The sequence below is a fragment of the Polyodon spathula genome, chromosome 5 (genome assembly GCF_017654505.1).
Source record: "Polyodon spathula isolate WHYD16114869_AA chromosome 5, ASM1765450v1, whole genome shotgun sequence".
Taxonomy (NCBI): domain Eukaryota; kingdom Metazoa; phylum Chordata; class Actinopteri; order Acipenseriformes; family Polyodontidae; genus Polyodon; species Polyodon spathula.
Genome location: NC_054538.1, coordinates 32450270 through 32466663, shown reverse-complemented (window position 1 = coordinate 32466663; position 16394 = coordinate 32450270). Strand labels below are relative to the sequence as shown.

Sequence of the window (16394 nt, the reverse complement as noted above, 5' to 3'; positions counted from 1 at the left end):
GGCTATTTTTATATTTGAATAACTCCGAAGTATTGCTTTTTATAGTTGTACCCTAGTATGTTACTTAAATTTACTAGCAAATGTGTTCTAAACTGCACCGAAAGGAACAGTTCCTTAGAGTGTGTGACACATTTGTTTAGGTGAGGTGGGGTCACAGAGAACCTTTTGTGTTTCTTGAAGAATTTAGTAAACCAGTCAGGCAAGAAGGCTAGATCTGCCCCTGTTTATCACTAATTGATTGATTGTGTTCACTGTTAAATAAAACCAAAATATTCCACTTTTTTGAGTGTCTTGTGCAACGGGGAGGGGGCAAGATGATTTTTTTTTAGAAGGACAAGTAGGTTTTTTCTTTTTAAAATTGCACATCACTGGGTAGGGTATGCTTGCAGTGTTTCTTTCTTTTCAACTTTAAATGGTAGAAATACATGTACATTTCATCAAATGTTAAGCATTATTATTAATAAATGAAATTTCTAGTAGACAGGAAATAGGATATTAGTGTTAGGCAAGACTTCTGTGTTTTACTTTAGCCTGGTTATACCTACAAATACGTTGCTTTGTCTTTGCCACAGTAATGTGATATTGGGGACCAATTGCCCACTTAGAGCGGCTACAATAAAAATTCAGATACTCTGAATATCTCTTGGGAATCCATAAACATTGTCTGACAGTCTACCAGTTTTAGTTGTTGATGTTGTCAGAGAGCCCCCTGTATTCGTTGACATGTTTTTGACAACCTGTGAATCAAAATGCAGTTGAGAAAAACAAAGATGCCCTCTGATGTAGCCTGAAGAGGAGGCCAGATGTGTCAGTTCTTTTCTTTTCTGTTATGATGTACAAATGTAGACAGAAGATTTATTCTAAGACTATTTAAGATGCTGTGTTTCTTGGAGGGAAAGGGTTACACAAGCAAAATATTTGCTTTGTGAGCTGTGTATCACCCCAGCATAAGTTCAAACCATCCATCTGTGAGACATAACGAGTTTTATTGTGTTACCTGACAAGCTGCTGCCAGTAGTTGGGGATGTGCTTTCTGTAACACTAAGCTGCTTTTTCAGAACACCCTGCAGTATTTGCTGGGAATGCATTATTTTACTTTTGCTGTAACCCAAGTTGTCCATATCCCAGCATTTACAGTTTTCAGCATAATCATGATTTTATTTTATTTTTTATTCACACATCATGGGTAATAAGTCAGCTGAGGAATACATTTCTGTGGAGAATCCACCAGGAGAAAGATAGATCATTTAAACACTGTAGTGTGTATCACCATCATGCAAGAAAAAAAAAAAAATACTGGGGGTACAGTTTTAAAAGCATGTTGATATGGCTTCCAGGTTGCCAGGTTGTCTAGTCCTTAACCTTATTAAGGCCGTAAATCTGTGTTTACCTTGTATTAATTGTTGGTGAATGTATCCAAGACGCTCTCTTAAAACAGTAAACTTATTTTCAGTCTCAGAAGTAATAATATGTTCTTTGCTTATTGGTGTGCAGAACTAGGCTTATTGGCCTGGTATGTTTTAGAAAAACTGGACAATTTGAAATATACTTTTATTAGCAGCAAAAATAAGAAAATCCTACGATAAGACTGGCTGAACATATTATTATTATAATTTATTTTTGTAATACCTAAAAGCTGTCTCTGTTCATTGTTCTGAAATGAAGAAAGCAAAAGCATACTATTGATATTACCCTATCAGTGTCAAATTACATGTGCATATTTCCTTCCAGAGAAGTGTTTGTTCGCTTTGATCCATGTGATCGGTTTACCAAAATAAACCTATACTTTACGGGTAATTACTAATGAATGCAGCCTTTAAAGAACACAATTCTGGTGTGATTTACAATGAAGGACCCAGTAAAGTGAACTTCAATTCACTTGAAGGAGAACTGCAGTGAATCCTAAGTCGGATATTTATAAACGAACTAGGTATGAAAGTGTCCTTACAGTACCAACTTTTTTTTTTTTTTTTCTCTTTGACATGGCACGTTTGGAGTTCATAATTTTGTATCAACAAAATAAACATGGCATTTTGTTTTCAATTAAACATTTTTTTCAGCTGCTGTTCACCAAACAATCTATTACATTTGTTTTTTTTTTTTTAATCGTCAGAGACTCTTTCGTTTGGCTTTTCTTTGTAGTATGGTATCTTGAAAGTTTTGATTGCAGTTAGTAGACTCAAATTATGCATCCCTCAGTGTAGGGCCCTCAGGTTTCTTCTAAGGTAACAAAATACTGGATTAACATAGCAGCTCGAGCCTCTATTTAAAAGTTTCAGACGGCAAAAAGTAAACAAACCAGATTATGCGTGCGCACACTTACCGCTCTCTATGAAAAGTGCTGTGCTGCTTTAGAGCGAATCAGAATCTCATGGGACCGAGAAAAGGCAAGTACCTCATTCTAAAATGCCTCACTTAACAGTGCCCAACTTGCTGGAAATGTTGTGTAGTGATTTATATATAGATTGTATATATTCTATATTTTTTTGTTGCAACTTTATATGGAATGTAATAAATGAGAAACAAAATGGTGAGTTTGCTTTCCCCCTTCGTTTTACAATGCCATTTCCACGTTTTTGTTTTATTTGAAGTGTTGAAAGTTCAATGTCAGTTTGCATTTGCTTGTTCAGCTCCAAAAAGGCTCAAGTAAATGTCGTGTTATTACTTTATGAAAATATGTCTCTGCCCACTGTTTACTGTGAAAAAATGTGAAAGAATGAAAAAAAAAATTAAATGCTGTGTCAACGGTGTGAACTATTTATTTCGGGAATAAACAAAACAACTTTGAACTTGAACTGCTGTTTGGCATCCTCTGTTTTGTAGTTAATTCAATGGGGTAAAGTAAGGCCAACACAACATATTATTTTACTCCTGGGATATTTTCTTACTTTAATGTGTTTCATAGTGTATTACCTTGCTGTAAAATAAAATAAAAGCACACACACAGGGAGCCCTGCTGCTATGCTGTCTGCCTGTGTTTTGAGAAATAGAATGGCTTTTATTACATTTTGAAAACGAACAAATATTCGAACTTGAGGGCCACAGTCTTTTGGGTTTCACTCCAACTTGAAGTCCCAAGATGTTTATTTAATCCAGTTATTTGCTGAGGTTGACATTTAAAATGTGTAGGTCTTTTTGACAGGGTTTTTGTTTTTTTTGGAACAAGCACACAAAATGGTCTTGAACAAGCACACAATGTTGAATTGAATGGGTGGGCTAGTGACATCAGTAATTGGGGTGTGTCAATTAAAACACGTGTCGTTGATACGATGGGTATTGTGCCGTTTTGGTAAATATATGGCTACCCAGATGTGAGTGCGCATTTGATTGGTTCAATTTTACAACATCTCACATTGATTGGTTTAATATTACAACATCTAAAGTTCTTGTAGCTCGTCTGACAAACTAAAGTTTGATACTGCTCTTCCTGCAGCTTTGTCTTGCTCCCACCTGTTCCCGCAGAACTTCAGTTCCGTTCCCGTGCGATTTAAAACTCTTATTCCCGTTCCCGCCAGTTTAATTTCCATTGCCATGCATTCCCGCAAAAATAAGGAGGAATGTATTCCTATAGTGTGGGAATCCCGCAGCGCCCCCCCCCTTGCAAACCATGAGTTCTGAACACTGATCAGTGTGCATGTTGTGGTGTGTGGGATATTTATAGTCACACCAGCAGCTTTAAATTGGGCTTACCGTAGAGCCCTGACTTTGCTTTAAATGGGTACCATATTTCAGATTTGGAAGGATCAATATACTACGCTTGAGGAGTAGATGATTTTATCATGAAATTAGCTGTGTTGTTTGAGACTGGGTTTCATATTTGAATACAAATAATCCATTTGGAATTAATTCCCTGTGCTGGTGTAATATGTCATATTGAAAGTGAAGAAAAATGTCGACTGGTTAGCTCATTGAAAGGGATGGATGTAGAATTTGAGTCCTTCTCAAGAAAAATCTAGATTACCCATTTTTTTTATTTTGAAGGATAAATGATGTAGTTCTAGCACGGTGTAAATATATTGATATGTAGCTGCAACAAACGAGAAAATAGCCACACATTTCAGAAAACTAGTTTATTGGTTTGGTAACACAGTTTCTTCAAATTGCAACCTTGCTAAAACTAGTTAAACTGTACAATCATTCTTAGCAGTCATATCTGCAATATGACCCACAATTTGAGGTCTCTTATACAACACTGTAATCTGAGTGAGAACCAGTTTTCTCAGTGCTGAAATTGTGCTGTCCATTTTGTCATCATTGCAGTTACATAGTATTATTGGGATATGCTTGTAACAAATACTGTGTACCTGTAACACAAGTCTATTCACTGTCAAGATTATTATTATCAAACATAAATACATGTGGAATCCTTAACTTCTTTCCATGTTGGAATTAAAAAAATAAAAAAAAACCTGCAGAATTGGTGGGTATATTATTGCAATAAAGTTTAGTTTTTCAAAAAAAAGTTTCAGATTTGGATAACATTGAGCTAAAAATGTGATGGCTTTTGATTTTAGTTTTCTTAGAAACTAGTACTAAGGATAGATACATTTTCAAAAATATGAACACTTAAAATCCAAATAATTGAGTTGACAAAATAAAAAAGTAACATGCTCCTCACTGGATTATTGTGCAAAATTATATTTTTGCGTAAAAAAATTCCCTGCTGTGATTTCATAAATCAGCTGGTGACTTCCAATACTAAGAGTAAGCACTGTGGCTCTGCCCTTTTTAAGGGCATAAAAAAATCATAGATCTTCTTTTTTTTCTCCTGTCTATACTTTGTTTGTGTCAAGATACCTTTTAACACCATGGTTTAAAAGAAATTAGGACAGCCATCTTGACTTTCTTCAGAATCACATATTAAATCTGTCTGTTTTAACAAACTTTAGAAGTAGAATTTAATTACAGCATTTTGGTGATGAAGAAAGATTTTAATTTACACCCCCCCCCAAAAAACTCCCTCAGAAGCTTGCAGGTGTTAATGAACAATTTTATGCAGAACAACCACAAAATGAAAGACTTGAACGCTGCTGGTATTTGATTGATTTATTTTTTTGCATTTGTGTAAAAAAGAATACCATATCTTTGAATATTTGGATGAAGGGGGAAGCATCTAAAAGCTAGATAGAGAAGTAATTTAATGTACAGTGTTACGGCAAAGTTGTTTTTGCATCCACAGCCTTTTTTTTTTCCTACTGCAAATTAGATTAGTTTAAGTGATGAATAAAACAGTACAACAGTTGCATTGTGCATTCTACAGTACATCGCAATCAGCAACCATATAATTTGGGTATTAAATGGGAATACTGAAATGTAGCTTTTGAATCAGATTATTCAGTGATGTGATTTGCTATTAGGTATGTGATGTCAAGGCAAGTAGAACAGAGGTCAGGCAAAACCTGTGTGTGTTGTATTGAAAGCAATGGTTGCTGCTTTGGTGTAGCAAGAAATGGGCAACAACAACAGAGAAATCATGCTGAAAGATTTACTCTATTGAGGTATGTCTAATTAAAATACTAATAATTTTTTATCCCGGTTTTTCTTTGCCCTATTATATGTATCCTCGGCTCACCTCTTGCAACCCCCGCACTGACTCGGGGAAACGGCGGCTGGAACACGCGTCCTCCGAAACCTGCATCTGCCAGTCCGTCATTTTTCACACTGTGGATCCACAGCGAAGCCACCAGACCTATAGTGCTGGAGGACAACACAGATCTGGCGGCTCCACTGCAGAACCCCAGGTGCCCTATCGGCTGCAGGTGTGCGGGGAACCATGGATTCCCCTGCTAACCTAAGCCCTCCCTATCTGCCCAGCGCTCAGCCAGTTGTGCTAGGAACCCCCGCTCACGGTTGGCTGTAACATAGCCTTGATTTGAACGTGCGATCTTCAGGCTATAGGGCGCATCCTGCACTCCAGACGGAGAGCTTTTACTGGATGTGCCTCTTGGGAGCCCCATTGAAATCCATTTTTAATTAGATTTTTGTATTGTTCTCGTTTGTGCCCAAAATAAATTAACAATGTAAATTAGTTTGAAGTTGAATCGCCCAAGCATTTTGCAACGGTCAATTTAAGGACTCATTTGATGCCAGATTTATGTTATGAAGTTCATATAACAGTCTTAAAGTCTAGCACAGACTGTTTTCTATTTAGTTCACTCTTTGGTTGTACTCCCTGTTTTTATTAAGCACTTGTGTAGGATTTAGCCCTGGGCATTCAGGCAGTTCTAATGCCAAGTTTAGTATTTGCTGGAATTTCTAAGCTTGTTGGAATTTTGAGTATGAGAACAGTTAGCAGCATGTTGGCACAGCTTGGTTGAAAGTGGTCAGCACAAATAGAGCTGATCAGGTAGTTAAGATGTGTTTTTATCAGTACATTTGTCTTGGATTCAGATTGTAAACATGTGGGTCACATTGAAAGTGGACAAGGTCAAATAGGAAAGTTAAAAACTTAATCTGTCTTTTTAAAAAAAAAATTATTAAAAAAAAAAAAAAAAAAAAAAAGGTTTTGACCAAAAGCTTCAGTTTTTTGGACTCTGCCACTTTTCAAGTTCAACATACTACAGGAGTGTTATTAAAATATTTATTAGACAGATTACAGTATTTTGGAATGTAATCTATATAAACTAGACCCGAGTTTATGAAAAACATATTTTTTTAAAATTCTATTTAGTGACAGCTGCAGCATCACACGTTGCATCTTGTTAATACTGGACCACCTAACCTTCACTATCTGTGAAATACAATGTGGGAATCCCTGCCTAAAACAACATCATCATCATCATCATCATAATAATAACAATAAATTGATTTACTTACCACAACATGCATACCCGCTAGCTGATCCTTACCAAAATTGTGTTTTCTGATCGTTTATTTATTTTTTAACGTTATTGAATGTTGTTTAAATATTTATTATATACCAGTTCATTTTGAAACTCCAAAGAAGTGAAAACTATATACAGTTAGTTTTCAATGTGCACAACGTATTTACAGGCTGTTTGCCAGGAATACAAGCCTGTCATCCTGCTCTGGATACAAGGCAGTTTTTTGCTTTCTGTGAAACCACTAAATGGGGTTTTAAATGCCAAGTCTTACTTTTTCATTTAAATACCGAAGTGACTCATCTTTATGAATTTTAAATACAGTTACTGGACACTATTACTCATAATAGTGTGTCCAGCAAAACACTTTATTATAGCTTTTAATAAAGATAAGCTGCTTATTAACATGTTGCGATCTCGTATATACGTGAAAAAATGAAGGCTTGGCCTATTTAAAAGCCCATGAAGTTGTTTGACAGAAAAAAAACCCCCAAAAAAACAAAAAACAAAATTAAGTCAACTAAATTAAGTCCTAAGTGTGTGTGTGTGTGTGTGTGTGTGTGTGTGTATATATATAAAAAAACAGTGAAGCAATATGAAAAAAATTACATAAAAATAGCATCGGTATGGTAATGGTCTGTTTTGATTAGAGGATGAGCATTAACTGCCTATTACAGAAATGTTATGCAGTCTAATTATTCAAACAGTGCTAAAATCCAAATTGTTAATTTATGCTACTTACTGTATACAAGAGACAAGTACTAGTTTTGTTCACACCAAACTGATCTTATTCCAAGTACAGTATCATGTTAATTCAAATAATCAATATTCTGTTTAAATAAAAAATAAGCATAAAATGGAAGCAATCTTCTGAAAAAAAGAAAAAAAATGTATTGTAGCAGTCTTGGTTAACGCAGGCGGGGGAATCCACATACAGGCAGAGGGTGGGCACGAACCTGGGAACCTCTCGCACTAAAGCATTGTGTATGATTCCGTCACCTACCAGCCCTACTGCTGCCTTCCTCGTGCACGCTACAGTATTAACATCACTCGAGTCTCAGAATAGGAAAAAATAAATACAAAAATCAGCACAGCCTTCTGTAGTCTGGCTCAACAAAAGACATTAAAGATGAATCCGGTATCTTCCATTGAAATTGGACCGCGCTCAAGACGGGACTTTCCATAAGTAGGCCGAATTAATTGCATGTTTAATTATTCTTTTGTTTATTTCTTTCCATGCTACCCGACTTTAATAAAGCTATAATTAAGAATATTAAACCATGGCCGTTTCTTAATTAAATAAGATTTTTTGGATGATGAAGAAACAAGCTCATAGCTATTTTTCTAGCTATATATTCCTTAAAGGAAATTGATCTCTTTACTGTGTAAAGGATGTAGTCGCTACACACCGTTTTTTTCATAAAGACATTCTGTCTGGAGACACACCTTGTTAGAGCTTGCAAATAAGTCCGAATCGAATTGGTAAAGAAACAATAAGGAGGATAAATTATGCCTTTGCATTAAAAGGGCTGCTATTTAAATTATAATTGGGTAATACACAGCAGTGAACCTGTTTAAAGCAAAGAGTCAGTCAGCATGCTTTTTAAAAAATGTATCAGTGTTTCATATTTTATTCTGGTTATTGTAATGCCAGTAAAATGCTAAACTTCATTTGCGGAATGTTGTACGTAGTATTACTGTCACATGACATTGCTGGACTGTTACTAAACTGTTTTATATTTTGTATTGTTATTGTAATGCCAGTAATAAGCTGGTCTTTTCAAAACACCTTCATTTGTAGATTGAACTACAGTGTCAGCGGAAGACTATAAATATGATTCTCACAACAGTGCTGGACATTTGTTTTCTGAACTGTTGTCTTATAATTCTTAGGTTTACCTGCTAATTTTAATGCCAGCAATGAGCCAAGTGATGTCTAAACATTGACAGTGTCTTCAGGTTCTTTACTTAATATTACAACAACAAGAGTCTTATTAAATAAAACTCCCGGCTTTAATATAAAAAAAACAAAAAAAAAACAAAAACAAATTAAGAATTGTGGTAATATTTATTAATGTACTTATTTTAAGTATGAACATTATATTTATGTTCAAATGTCATGTTTAATTATTAATACGTTGACAAAAAGTGGGGGGGTGGGGAGAAATGGAATTGGCAGTTTTTGAAAAACATTCCCAAGAATGGAAAATAAGAAGCTCTAAAGATGGTTTATACAGCAGTATAAAAGCAATTTTATGCAGGCAGCCAGTTAAACATGCAGTCTGTATCTATGATAACAACTGACGGGCCTGCATTTATGATAGAATCTCAGACAGACTTCTAAAGGTAAATATACGCTTTATAAAAAGTCTGTTTGTTTTATATATGTAATCAGAGGGTGATTCAGAGTTGGAGGCAGAGCCACAATAAATGTCTTGTTTAAATTTAAAGTAAATTGTAAAATTCTTGAGATACTTGTTTGGAATATTGTTTCGAAATTGTATAATGCAACAAAAATACATTAAAAGGGTTATGTGTGACTGAAGGTTTCTCACTGAATTTACCCTTTCTCAGTCAAAACGGCAAGTTTCTCAGTATTTAAGAAGCTTAGAGGGAACGCTGCTGTAATGATGGTGACATGCTATATATTTACACATAAAAATGTGCATCTGCCTTCCTTTTTAATACTGTTCTTGAGGAATCAAGCTGATGTGTGCTTACTGTGTATGAAGCTGATATTAGAAAGATTAAATGCAATTGGGATTCGGCTGCTGTCAGCCTTGTATCAACTGTAGTGTAAGTGTAATAGTCTTGTAAGGAGGGTTGATATTATTTATGTGGCATGAAATTAAACGTTGATCACATGATCTCACTCTTTTTTGCAGCACCAGTAGTCAAAGTAGATGGCACAGAAATAGCTTTTCGCATTATTTTGCTAAAGACATTTGCTTTATCATTTATCTTCAGTTCTGTCTTCAAAATATTAATTTATTTAATATTTATAGGGTCTATTAATTTGATCTAAACAGCAGTGGATGTAAGACATAATAACATTTGTGTACCAAGATAATGAAAATCTAACAGTGCATTTGAGTTTGTAAGAATGAGTAAAACGCCAGAGATGGGCCATTATTTTATAAATGTGCTTAAATGTTGTATTGTTTTGTGGTAAATTAACTGGAAAACTATACAACCTTTTATTTTGTAAGGCTAAAAATGCTATTTCTTAAACAGTGTGTCTGCTTATAGCACATGTAAAAAAACCAAAAAACACATTTTATTATCCCACATTGATAATATTTTCAATAATAAAAACCTGTTTTTATTAAATTTAACCTATTACATTAAAAATGTAAACCTACTGCACTTAGCAGCCAAAATGAATTGCAAAAAAAAAAAAATACCAATTAGATATAAAATAAAAACAAATCCATGATAAATGTAAAATGCTAGATAGGGGAACATTTGATATAGTTAAAGAATAATTATTTCTGTGGAAAATGTGAGTAATTTCCATTTCACATTTCAGATGCATGCAGCAGTGTGACAAATAAATCATCAGGGTATTGATTCACACTTTCTCCCCTCCCCCCACATCCCCTGCCATGTCACTCCATCGTACAGCATTTGTCTTATGTCTGTTTAATTAATCTAAAAATACATCTACCTGAGATGAGAATTGATGTGGAAACGTTTCCTCGTGTTGCCAGAGTTGTACTTTTTAATATGTATTTGTAGTACTTCTTATGTTAAAGCGTAAGTAGCAGGTTTCTGAAAAATATAGCGTCCCAAAGTGTTACAACTGTTTAAGTAACGTGCATGCAATTTTTCTTTTCGTTGTTAACATCCTGACAACTTTTTACACGTATAACTTTAGTCTGTTTCAAAGCTCTTTTCAAAATGGCTGCTCTAGTGCATTGGGGTTTGAGATCTGTGCTGTAAAATTTAAATCGTTGCAGGATGAGCGATTTAAAAAAAAAAAAAAAACAAAAAAAAAACAAAAAAAAAACAAAAAAAAGCAATGGAGCAGCTATTTTGAAAAGACCTTTGAAACAGACTTTCAAGTTATAAGTGTAAGAAGTTGTCAGGATGTTAACAATGGAAAAAAAAAATTACAGGTATGTTATTTAAACAGTTGTAGCAACATGTAAGGATGTGTAACTGTATTTTTCAGAACCCTACTTTACAAGTGGTTTGCAAAACAAATGAAATTCAAATTTTAAATTGTTAAAAGATGAGTTAACTTAAATTTTGATTCTAAAATAAACTCTATACAGTTTGTTTATTTACAGTATTTAAGAAGTGTGTTGTCATGTTTTTATTTTTTTTATATTTTGTTTTTTTAAACTTGTAAACCATCTGTAATAAACTGAACAGCCAACAATGGGTGGGATTTTCTCAATAATTAGGTAACTCAGCTGTGACATTTACAGCTTCAAGGGGGCAGCTTTATTTGTTTTAATTATAAACAACCACTATATTAAAAAAAAAAAAAAAAAACTTATCATTGGTTTTCATATTTATTTTGCTTCCCTAAGCAACAGTAGAACTTGTAGATCTTGAGTCTTACCACTTGCTGCAGCATACAGTATCCATACTTGCCAATATTTGGAAACTGTTCAGCGGGACGCTCGTCCCCAGAGGGGTGTTATACGCATTATACACATGGGAGGGGTCAAACGCAATCTATAAGATAATAGACATGTTCCCCCAACTCAACACCACATGATCAGCATGATAGTAAACATAGACACAATGAAGCGTTCTTACCGTTGTATACCGGTAAGTTAGTGATCAGCAGATGTGTCAGCTGCACGAAAAGCACAGCGTGTGGTTTTCACTAACTCTACTGTGCAGAGTAAAATATTTTTTCTCTGTGTGTAAATATTGAAACTTTCTTGTGCATCGGGGCTGTCCCTACCATATAGGGGCTGTTGGCATGTATGAGTATCTGAAGGACGGCGTGTGTAGTTCATAATATCGGCAGGAAAGTTTAAGAAGCTTTTGTGTCTGCAGCTGAAACTACGTCTTAGGGAAATCCGACAAGATGGTCTGATCTCTGAAGTAACAGTGCAGAGGCGGTTCAGAAGGTTCTGGATAAGACTCTTGCCTAAATATCAAAGATAAACATAGATCCATGTGGTCAGGCTGGCTGGTGGTGCTGTCAGGAATGGAACAGAAGCACACAGAGTGGAGAGTGAATTGTGAATTGCGCTGTTGCGTCAGTTTATTGCAAAACAGAAAATAAAAAGGTTGAACAAAACAAATAGACAGACAAACAAACGGTGGACGAACCCCAAAGCAAGTATCGTGCGAGTCCTCCCGCACGAGTAACATTTGTTTTGATTTTTTAGTTTTTTAATAATTTTTTCCTTCTCTCTCCCATTCTCCACTCCTGAACACACAACCCCGAGTGAGTGCTTTGTGCATCTATGTATACAATTGTTCTGGGATTCAATTACTAATTAATTATTCACTTGAATTCAAGCATGGGAGCTAATGTGTGCAATCCCTTTGCTCACGTACTAATACACATTTTATCTGCACGTGAAGTGATTGTGAAATACTCGCGCCTAAATACAACTGTATAATTTAAATCACTCGTGCTACATAGCCCCATATATCCCGTGCACCAGTACCTATACACCAACATTAACACACCACAAGCAACTTATAACACACATAATACGCACAATGGTAAATTAATTGTATAAGGTATTTCACCATATTCAATTTCCAATGTTTATTTTTAGGCCCGTTCATTTAGTGATTCCAGCACACCATGTCCCTCGAGACATTATACAGTGTTCTGCAGTCAAAGATTTACAAGTAGGGAAGCAAAGTTAATGATTTTCCCAAACCCGAACCCAAACCGACATTTGCATACAATGCCAAACCAAAAGGTAAAACTAGACTGAAACCAAAACTACTATTGTACTATTTTTTGTACAATGAAAAAGCTTTGGTGGTTTTAGGCGCTCATTGAACTCTTTGCTACATGTAATAATTTTAATAACGTAACAGATCAAAAGTTCTGACAAGATTTACCTGACTGCCCCGAGGTGTGGAGATATCAAGGTCCAGTTTTCTTTTTAGGTTTGTTGAAGAAAGGTGCTGCTGCTAACCTAAACCTTTCATTTAAAAATACATAAAAAAAAACACACACACACACACTAAGAGGTGAAAAGCTGATGCTGGATGTTTGAGGTAAAAGAATCTGTTAAAATACACTATGTAGACCTAATAAGAAAATGTAGTAATGATGCTAAACTGACTAAACAGCGAAATTCAAATAGATGCTTCAGTGAGCTCATCAGTTTGTTATTTAATGTATCTTAATTTACTGATACTGTGCATTTATTGAAATTAGTTTTGTTTGTCTGATTTACTTTGTTGCTGCATACTATCAGCATATCGATTGAATTCAGTGAAGGGCCTTATCGTAAAGTCATGTATTATAGTAGTGGGCTATAGTAAACCAGCATATTAAACAGCAGCTTTGTGTGTTTTTTGGTGGGCTGGCAGTGGGCCTAAATTATAGCTATAATTTTTTGCTGATATCTAGGTGGCATTTTAAATTGGAAGTGTTTCCTCATCAGAAGCTATTTTAAAATGCTGCCAGAAATCTTCATCACTTTCAAGCCAGCATGTTAAATAATTGCTGTTTCAACAGCATTTCTACTCAGACGTAATTTGACAATTACAATCAACCGTGGGGACAATCAGGGTACCAGGAAAATTATAAGTAAATAAAGTTGAATGTCTCCATACAGTATTTTATTCTTTCCTCATTGTGTCTAATTGTATAATACATTGGCATGAGGGATGCAATAACACTCTATTGAGTATTTATCACAATAATAAAAAAAAAAAAAAGTTTGGTTTTAAACTTTCATTTCAGTTTTATTGAAAACCAATTGGATGTGACCAAACACAGTTGGAATGACTAACAGTAACTCAGGACTTCTTGTGCTCTAATTGATTTCAGGGCTCAGATGATTGTTTAGTTAAGATCTGGGCGACTGATAATGGCCGGCTGTTAGCCACACTGAGAGGACATGCGGCTGAGATCTCTGACATGGCTGTGAATTATGAGAACACAATGATTGCTGTAGGCAGCTGTGATAAAATGATAAGAGTCTGGTGTCTTCAAACCTGTGCCCCCCTCGCTGTTCTAGAAGGCCATGAGGCATCCATCACATCACTACAGGTAAGGCAAGGCAATAGTTTTTTAAAATCATGTTCTTTTATGTGATAAACATTTTGTATATATGGAGCAAGTCACTGTCCAAGTCACTTCTCTGACTATAGATAATGTGTGTTATGACAGTGAGGCTGTGATGTGTAAGTCATTCGTATACAATAGTCACTTTGGGACTAAACTGCAATGGTGGAGAAATTATATTTGTCTCCTTTTGACTGGAGTGCAAGCTGTGTAACCCATACAGTAGTTCTACCTACCAAATATCTGCACTCTGACCGTGTCCTTTACTTCTGTTGCTGTTTAATCCCCAAATGCTTTTATAACTGTCCTGCAGAAGACCGCTTGTTACAGGAGACCACTTTAATCCAGAACCGAGCCATACTTACCTATGGAATCTTTTTATACTGCATCCCTTTTTTCTGAAAAGGTCACTTAAATATCTTCCCAAAGAAAACAAAATAGTTGATCAGTAAAGGTGTGGAGCTGTATCACCAGAAATAGCGATTTAGTTCAAACCGAAGTATGTAGAGATTTTACTGTGTTCCTGGATGTGGAATTAATTAGTCTTAATTTTATTTTCCTACATGACAGTGACACTAAGTCCACCAGTAAAGCCTATTAACTTTTATTATAACGCATTCAAAGAAATAGAAGCATTCTGAAATAAGAATTGCTATTCTTGAATGCCTTTGGGGACATATGAACCAAAACAAAGATAGCATAGCTCTGAGAAATGCAGTGTTAATCAGAAGTCATGCAGTCAAGGACCAAGTACCCCGACAACTGTTCTGTGTGTTTGCAAGAGGCATGTCTATAATTCAAATGTTGCAGATGTGCCACTAATGAAGATGGTAATTCATGTGATTTCTCTAGATTTTGAATTCCAGTTGCTTTACAGGTGGTCGGTGACATTACTATTTGTGTGCCTTCTGAATAACCCTATGGCATTCTAAAGGAGATGGGGAAAATTATTTTGTAGATGCATGGCATGAGGTAATGCAGTAAAAGCAATGGTAAAGCTAAATTATTTTGAAATTAGTGCATAAAACGTGAAGTTTTGAATTAATTGTTACTGAATAATGGGACTGTTAACTTGGAGATGTTACTGTTTTTTATACAGTGTGTAGTGCATAATATAAGAATTAAAATAAACAATATCAAGAGCTATATGTTGAAAAGAAGAAAACGCGTCAGATGACTAATAATTAAATGGTGTTAATTAGCATTTGCAGTTACACACCTGCCCATCTAACAAAGTAAATTTGTTATTATTGTAAGCTTGTTCTGTTAGCTGTATATTTGACCCTTTGTCCAGCACCAATGAGGTTCTGACAGTTCAGCTTGTACAATACAACTTTATTTAACAGTTGTGAACACCTGCCTCTGATTTGTTTCTAGTTTTCTCCACTGTGCAGCGGCTCCAAGAGGTATCTCTCTTCCACCGGGGCAGACGGCTCCATTTGTTTCTGGCAGTGGGATGCCAGGACATTGAAATTTAGGTCAGTTGCTAATTAAACCAATATATATATTATATATATATATATATATATATATATATATATATATATATATATATATATATATATATATATATATATATAATATAAAAAAAAAAAAAAAAAAAACTGATCACCCTACCAGGTAAAAAAAAAAAAAAAAAAAATATGAAAGTGATCTTGAATTTTAATATTTGTTATGTTTAGTTATTTTCACTTACTGTAGCTGGCCTTATACCCAGGTAGCCTGGATACAGAAATTAGAGATTTATAAGAGATCTTAAGCATGCTGTGAAACTGTCCCAGTGATATTAATGCTGTGTTGCTCATTAATAAGTAGAAAAACTGTATTGGTACAGCTTGTTTTAAAGAAGTGATTTGGTTAACTTTATTTTCTTCGTAGTCTGTTTTATTTTTGACTTATTTTGTCGATTTTTATTTTTAGCTATGCTGTTTAACCAATAACGGTTACAAAAATCAAGCAAAATCAAAACATTGTTTTGTTTGTCATGGTATATATCTTTTTTCAAGCACAAGTACTACTTTAGTCATAATGTTTTCTTTGATTCGTAATCTCCCTTTAGAGTGTAGACTTTCTGGTTTCACTAGCACATGGTTTTCATGGGGACTGGAGGGAGTCTGAATGAATGAAACAGCTGTTGAAGTCATCCTGAAGATTTAACAACATTGTTGATTAAGGTTGGGCATGTGTTGCCCCTCTTAGACCACTTCCTTATTAAATATATTAGTATGCCTGAATAGATTATGTTCTTCTCTCCAAATATATAAAAAAAAAAAAAAAGATGAGCAAGCCACCTCAAGTGCCCTTTGAACCCCTGTGAATCCCCATGTTTAATAAATACCTTGGCATCC

The 16394-nt window shown here is 35.0% G+C and overlaps 1 protein-coding gene across 1 annotated transcript in view; it reads left to right on the top strand.

The window, feature by feature from the left end:
- LOC121315852 (PH-interacting protein-like) overlaps positions 1–16394 on the top strand; it is a 100140-nt gene that overhangs the window by 8389 nt on the left and 75357 nt on the right. Inside the window, exons 8-9 of the mRNA XM_041250349.1 lie at positions 13810–14031; positions 15424–15524. Coding sequence (XP_041106283.1) covers positions 13810–14031; positions 15424–15524 — 323 coding nt within the window. The remainder of the gene's footprint in view (positions 1–13809; positions 14032–15423; positions 15525–16394) is intronic.